Source organism: Polyodon spathula, chromosome 20, assembly GCF_017654505.1.
Source record: "Polyodon spathula isolate WHYD16114869_AA chromosome 20, ASM1765450v1, whole genome shotgun sequence".
In the NCBI taxonomy this organism is placed as follows: Eukaryota; Metazoa; Chordata; class Actinopteri; order Acipenseriformes; family Polyodontidae; genus Polyodon; species Polyodon spathula.
Genome location: NC_054553.1, coordinates 30,851,941 through 30,858,695, shown reverse-complemented (window position 1 = coordinate 30,858,695; position 6,755 = coordinate 30,851,941). Strand labels below are relative to the sequence as shown.

General features: G+C 44.5%; 1 protein-coding gene across 2 annotated transcripts; it reads left to right on the top strand.

Annotated features, from left to right (window-relative positions):
* The first annotated feature begins 686 nt into the window (after nucleotides 1-686).
* On the top strand, nucleotides 687-4,785 carry LOC121295259 (neuronal pentraxin-1-like). Of its 2 annotated transcripts, none has more exons than XM_041219705.1 (5): nucleotides 687-1,182; nucleotides 1,693-1,897; nucleotides 3,477-3,721; nucleotides 3,859-4,038; nucleotides 4,495-4,785. In XM_041219705.1, the coding sequence occupies exons 1-5, from the start codon at nucleotides 751-753 to the stop codon at nucleotides 4,714-4,716; spliced, it is 1,284 nt and encodes a 427-aa protein (XP_041075639.1). In that variant the 5' UTR covers nucleotides 687-750; the 3' UTR covers nucleotides 4,717-4,785. The 2 variants fall into 2 exon arrangements, with proteins under 2 accessions (XP_041075639.1, XP_041075638.1); XM_041219704.1 differs by having other exon boundaries at nucleotides 1,690-1,897.
* Nucleotides 4,786-6,755: the final 1,970 nt, after the last annotated feature.

The window sequence follows — 6,755 nt, the reverse complement described above, 5'->3', positions numbered from 1 at the left end:
ATTACATATTAATATACTGTAATGCATGGACGTTTCTAAGTAAGAATTAAAATACTTTTTTTTGGTGAAATGAACACTAATATGTGTTTATAACTGTCAATATCTGTGTTTAATATTGGTTCAGAATGGAGGAATAGGACTCTAAATTACACATCAGCAGTAGTACAGCAGTACAGTACTGTATGGTCCATTTTATTGTCCGATGAAGAATCGGTTACACCAGCATTGGCTCTAATGTATTTCCAAACGCGCTTCAGGTTGTTCCATCGAAACGTGTCCAACACAAGGGCAACATAACCCATTTACATTTAGCACAGTGTGCTCCTGTTGAGTGGAAATATGTTATATAACCGTATTACCCCCCTGGCACTAATTTCAGTACAATCCACAGCAGACAATCCTTACTGTTGTCATTACACGCTAATAGAAATATATACTTAATTTACCATCGAAACCGAACCCCCAGATCGGGAGTTTAAAGGGTTTTCAACAAGCACGCAAATCTAAAATCGGTGAAGTAAATCGTTCACCGGTTCTGGCCAGCATGATGACGGGCTCTGTCCACCTTACGAAAGGGGAGGCGGCGATTAGACTGGAGTGTGATTCCTCCCACTGTGACGCGGTGCCTCCGCGCTCCGCCTGCTGCGCTATATAAGGAAGCCGCTCGATGCGAGAAACTCAGAACTTCAGTGGACAGCTCCCAGGTGCTGAACTCACCTGCAACCACAGAGCGCCGAAGAAAAACGAACCATGATATCGGTGGACTCTTGGAAACTTTTTCTGCTGACTTTCTTCCTCCTAGATCTTGGGTCGTCCCAAGATTTCGGCCAGGCCCGGTTTATTTGTACCTCTGTGCCAGCGGATATGGACATGTGTGCTGCTACCATGCAGAACAGCGGGCCGGCGGAGGACCTGAAGACCACGGTCCTGCAGCTGAGGGAAACGGTCCTGCAGCAGAAGGAGACTATCATGAACCAAAAAGAAACGATTCGGGAGCTGACAGCCAAGCTGAGCCGATGCGAGAGTCAGAGTATAACAGACCCGGGAGAGACCAGACCCGGTTCGAGGAGAAAAGAAACAGGCAAGAACACCATGGGGGATGTATCGAGGACTGCAGCGGATACGTTAAACCAACTGGCTCAAACTTTACAGTCACTCAAACAGAGGCTAGAAAACCTGGAGGTATGTCCCCGCGGCTGGGGTTAGCATGATGCAGAAGCGAGAGAGTTTATTTGTTGCTGTTTTATTTCTGATCTATACAGTATCGCTACTTGAGCTTCCAATAAGAGACGTATCACAAACTATACCAATGGGTTTGAATGTTACCTGTTTTTAGAGTTACAATCGCGTACACGGGCGCTGAAGCTGTTAACTTGTTCATCGCTTCCACTCCCCATTTATTTATTTATTTATTTATTTATTTATTTATTTATTTATTATCTCCGCAGGCATTTCAATGAACTTGCACAGTGAACCCTAGCCAGGACATGTAGCTCAACTTAAACAAAATGAGACTTCTTGCAACTCACAGCTCACAGTAAACTCTCTTAGACAATAAGCTCTAAACAAGTTAAGCTGGTCTTACCACTGCAGCGCCCTAAGTGATATACATATAGGTCTTGCGAGAAACGGGAGCGAAGTGTCAAATCAAATTACTAATTTATTTATTTATTTACTGTGTTATTTCAGCAGTTCAGCAGGAACAACAATTCAGCCACCGCTAACAACTTGAAAGATCTACTCCAGAATAAAATCGAGGACCTGGAGAAGCAGGTGCTGTCCCGTGTGAACGGCATGGAGGAAAGCAAGCCCGGGCTGAAGAACGAGACGGAGCAGAGAATCAAGGTGGAATCCACGCTCACATCCCTGCACCACAGGATCAGCGACCTGGAGAAGGGTGAGTTTGCTATACCGTGCAATACCAAGTACAGACCCGCTGTTCGGCTGGGGTGGGAGAAAGCGTGTGTTACTAATGTTCGATGCAGGGTGTCTTGCATGGGGAACGGTATTAAAGTGACGGGCTAGAGACGAGACTCGAAACCGTGTGTGTTGCATTCACTTTGGCGCTTGAGCGTTATAATTTTGAGGAGACGATGTGTGAGTGTACTGCATGTTTGACATTACCGATATCCTTAAAATTAAATAGCGAATGTCTTTTTTTTTCAAAGTGAATTTAAAAAAATATATTATTATTAATATTGCATTGAATGCGCACACGACTCTTCCAATGTTAACAATATCCCATTGTCGCAGGAATGAGAACTGCATTGCTTTGCATATTCCGATCTACATTAATAAATTATAAACTGTCAGTAGACACTCTCGTTTTTTACAATATTTTTTCGTTTTAATTTTTGTTTATATACTGTAATACGATTTAAAAAAAACAAACACAAAAATAATTCAGCTTCTGTCTAATGCGGTTAGTAAAATAACATCGGTTTGCAGAATGACCTCGGGAGAGTATTTCTGCCCCGTTAGCGCTTTCTGTTTCTCAATCTTCAGCAGGACGGCTAATGATGCCCATTGGAGCAGGTTTTTTCAGTCCATGCCTTTAGATTATTGATCACTACTTACAGCTCCTCTCGTTACAGTAAGAGTCAAAGAAGTAGGTAAAAGGGAGAGGGGGGAGAGAGAGGGAGGAGAGAGACAGAGAGAGGGAGGGAGGGAGAGGAGGGAGAGAGAGAGAGAGGGGGGGAGAGAGAGAGAGAGAGGGGGGGGGGGAGGGAGGGAGGGAGAGGAGAGGGAGGGAGGGAGGGAGAGAGAGGAGTGGGGGAGGAGAGAGGAGAGGGGGTCCCTCCCTCACTCAGGGAGGGAGATAGAGGAGATGGATGGATGGAGGGGGGATGGAGGGAGGGAGGGAGGGAGAGAGGGGGTGGAGGGAGGGAGAGATGGGGAGAGCCAGGGAGGGAGGGAGAGTGAGAGGGGATGGAGGGAGAGAGAGAGTTATTCCCTCAGCACCATCCATGTGACTAATACAGTATCACACTGCAGAATGGCGTGCAATATCTTGATAAAGCAGATGGTATAATAAAACCACAAGCAACTGAGGCAACATAACAAAAGCATAAAACATCAAAAAAATTATGTTGATTGTATGCAGTCGTGTTGCATGTCGTCATCAGCAAGCGTGCTGGCATCCATTATCTACAGGCATGTTTAACTTACTCGAGCACTTTGTGATTTCTACAACTTATTGATCAATATAGAAAACTGTTTTTCTTTTTTTTTTTAACGATTAGCTCCACATATCATAAATTTCAATGGGAAGTGAAAGAGCCGCAACTGTCACTTGAAGATTTATACAATTAAAACCAATTATAAATAAATAAGTAAATACATAAATAATAAGAGAATTATGAGCAAAATAACCATGACCTTAAGATATTTTTTAAATGTTCTTATTGATTTTTGTGATGGAGACTCTGGTCACAAGCATCAGAATGAATGTTCTGATGTATTTCCATCTTTGCCAGGTCAGAAAGAGAACCGCCCCGCCGATAAGTTCCAGCTGACCTTCCTCCTGAGGACTAACTACATGTACGCGAAGGTGAAGAAGAGCCTGCCCGAGATGTACTCCTTCACAGTGTGCATGTGGCTCAAATCCAGCGCCTCCCCCGGCTTGGGCACGCCCTTCTCCTACGCAGTCCCGGGGCAAGCCAACGAGTTAGTGCTGATCGAGTGGGGAGACAACCCGATGGAGATACTCATCAATGACAAGGTGGGCTTCTTGCAGATCTCAGTGGTGCAGTATATGGCACATGTACTGTGGAAAGCTACAGAACCATATTTGAGCTTTCGTCTGTGATTGTTTCATATACGCGCATTCTAACCCCGCCCCTTCTCCCTCCCACACAGGTAGCGAAGTTGCCGTTTGTGATTAAAGACGGGAAGTGGCATCACATCTGCATCACCTGGACCACGCGCGATGGCGTGTGGGAGGCGTTCCAGGATGGCGTGCTGAGGGGCAACGGGGAGAACCTGGCCCCCTACCATCCAATCAAACCACAGGGAGTCCTTGTGCTGGGTCAAGAACAGGTAAGCATTACCTGTCCACCTATCACACACCAACTGTCCCTCTGGATTCGGGACGGTCCCTCTTCTTGACTTGCACAGGCTCCCATCATATCAGCATGAAACAGGAACATCTGTGATCTGTAGCATAGCTTTCAATATTTCAAGGCTGTGTCTATAAAGGGTTAGATAGCATATTGAGGTTAGGGCTGGTGGCAGGAATGGGGTTAGCTTTAGCCATAGAGAGCAGTAAAGGAAGATTCCCACTTCAGAAGAGCTCTCTCTCTCTCTCTCTCTCTCTCTCTCTCTCTCTCTCTCTCTCTCTCATTGAAAAGGGCTCCGTTCTTCAGAGCCAGTTACACTAATGAAAGTAAAATGAATTCATGTATTGATGAGATCAAAGGTTGTGTTAAGTGAGTAATTGAGAATGCTCATGCACACGGTCCAAGGGGTTTTCTAATCGTTCCCCCGTTTTCCCAGGACACGCTGGGCGGAGGGTTCGACGCCACACAAGCGTTCGTGGGCGAGCTGGCTAACTTCAATATCTGGGACAGGAAGCTTTCCTCAGGCGAGATCTACAACCTGGCCACCTGCAACAGCAAAGCCCTGGTGGGGAATGTCATCTCCTGGGCCGAGAACAACATTGACGTCTATGGAGGCGCCACCAAGTGGACTTTTGAAGCCTGCCGTCAGATCAACTGAGCCGCAGCACAAGCAGACAGCAGGACAGCAGCATCTCTCCTGGCTTGAATGTCCTCCTTACATTTTTTTTTAAATTTTTTTAATATATATATTTATATATATTATATATATATATATATATATATATATATATATATATATATATATATATATATATATATATATATATATACATGGATTTAAATGAAAAGAAAGCAAGAAAAATCAGTCACTTTTTTGTATAAGAAAATCAATAATTTTTTTGGTCTTGGAAACTTGTGACTAAAGACGCCTCCTCCTTTTGAACTGTAAGCACTTCTGCTGGTGAGCGGAGCTCTGATCCGAGGGCTCTGTCCATCCTACTGGAGAAGAAGCTGGGCAGCTACACGCCTTATCTTGGACAGCTACTCAACAGCAAAGCCGGTCTTCTCCCCCTCGTTTCCTATCGATGGTGTGACAGGCTGTGTTGTGTTAGTAGCCATGATCATTTCTCAATTTTCTCCCCTGTAACTTGCACTGTGAATGAAATGTGACCCAGAAGATGAAAGGTTAATGCGAGGACTAAGCGAGATTGACTCAATATTTGTTTGCTGACTTGCTTTTTTTAGCTTTCTGTGTTTATGCAGTAACTGAATTTAATTGCCAACTAAGTTTAAAGTCTGGGTGCCTTGGGCTGGTGCAAAAAAATTCAGCACATTTGATTTAATTTGCAAATGTTTTTTATTATTTATTATTATTGATATTTATTAATAAATGTATTTAAAGCAATGTGTTCAAGGCCATGGTGTTTGTACTCTGTATTAGGAATGCTATCTACAAAAACAGCATGAAAGAAAAATGGTGCAGCCGCAGCATCACCAGATCTGCTCTCACTGTCCTCGTGGGGTTGGGTTTTTTACTGTATTGTTATATGCTGAAAGCATGGCAACTCTGAAAGACTAGCAAATTTAAATTTTGTAATAAAATTGTGATATATTAGCACACAGTGTCCTTCTTGTGGTTGAGAGGATGAGAGAGAGAGAGAGAGAGAGAGAGAGAGAGAGAGAGTGAGGAATAAATTGAGCAGGAGTGAGAGGAATAGAGAAATGGAGGGGAAAAAATAATTAAAAAAATGTTCCATGCCAAAAGAACAGATGCATTTCAACTTGTATCAGAGGATCAAACACTCTGAGTATGAAAGAGACAGCAGCTCAGATACGGGAGCCAGGAGATGAAATCCTACTCAACTTAACGATAGAGAATGTGCGCAAGTGTGTGGTGTGGTGTGTGTGTGAGTGTGTGTGTGTGTGTGGTGTGGTGTGAGTGTGTGTGTGTGTGAGTGTGTGGTGTGGTGTGTGTGTGTGAGCGTGTGGTGTGGGTGTGTGTGTGTGTGTGTGTGTGGTGTGTGTGTGTGTGTGTGTGTGTGTGTGTGTGTGTGTGTGTGTGTGTGTGTGTGTGTGGTGTGGGTGTGTGTGTGTGTGTGTGTGTGTGTGTGTGGTGTGTGTGTGTGTGTGTGTGTGTGGGTGTGTGTGTGTGTGTGTGTGTGTGTGGTGTGTGTGTGTGTGGTGTGTGTGTGTGGTGTGGTGTGTGTGTGTGTGTGTGTGTGTGTGGTGTGTGTGTGTGTGTGTGTGTGTGTGAGTGTGTGTGTGTGTGTGTGAGTGTGTGTGTGTGTGTGTGTGTGTGTGTGTGTGGTGTGTGTGTGTGTGTGTGTGTGTGTGTGTGTGGTGTGTGTGGTGTGTGTGGTGTGGTGTGTGTGTGTGGTGTGGTGTGTGTGTGTGTGTGTGTGTGTGTGTGTGTGTGTGTGGTGTATTATTGTGTGTGTGTGTGTGGTGTTATTGTGTGTGTAAACTCCTGTGTGTGTTCTTATTTATAGCAGTAGGATATGCGTGACCTTGATGCACATGTCCTGCAGCCAGTCTCCACAGCTGTATTCCACTGTCATTGAGAGGGATAATGTTCCCTGTCAATCCGAGGGTGTGTGTGAGATGTATGCCTGCCAGCACAGTTTTTGAAAAAAAAAAAATTTACAGTTGTAAGATGCCTCTATGAACTGCCATGCAAACGTGATTGTGTATGAGTTT

What these genes read in the sequence shown, in the direction of transcription:
- LOC121295259 (XM_041219704.1), top strand. Translation starts at nt 751, where the DNA reads ATGATATCGGTGGACTCTTGGAAACTTTTTCTGCTGACTTTCTTCCTC. An exon ending in GATCAGCGACCTGGAGAAGG is followed by an intron (nt 1,898 to 3,476) that starts GTGAGTTTGCTA and finishes CATCTTTGCCAG; the next exon opens with GTCAGAAAGAGAACCGCCCC. An exon ending in AGATACTCATCAATGACAAG is followed by an intron (nt 3,722 to 3,858) that starts GTGGGCTTCTTG and finishes CCTCCCACACAG; the next exon opens with GTAGCGAAGTTGCCGTTTGT.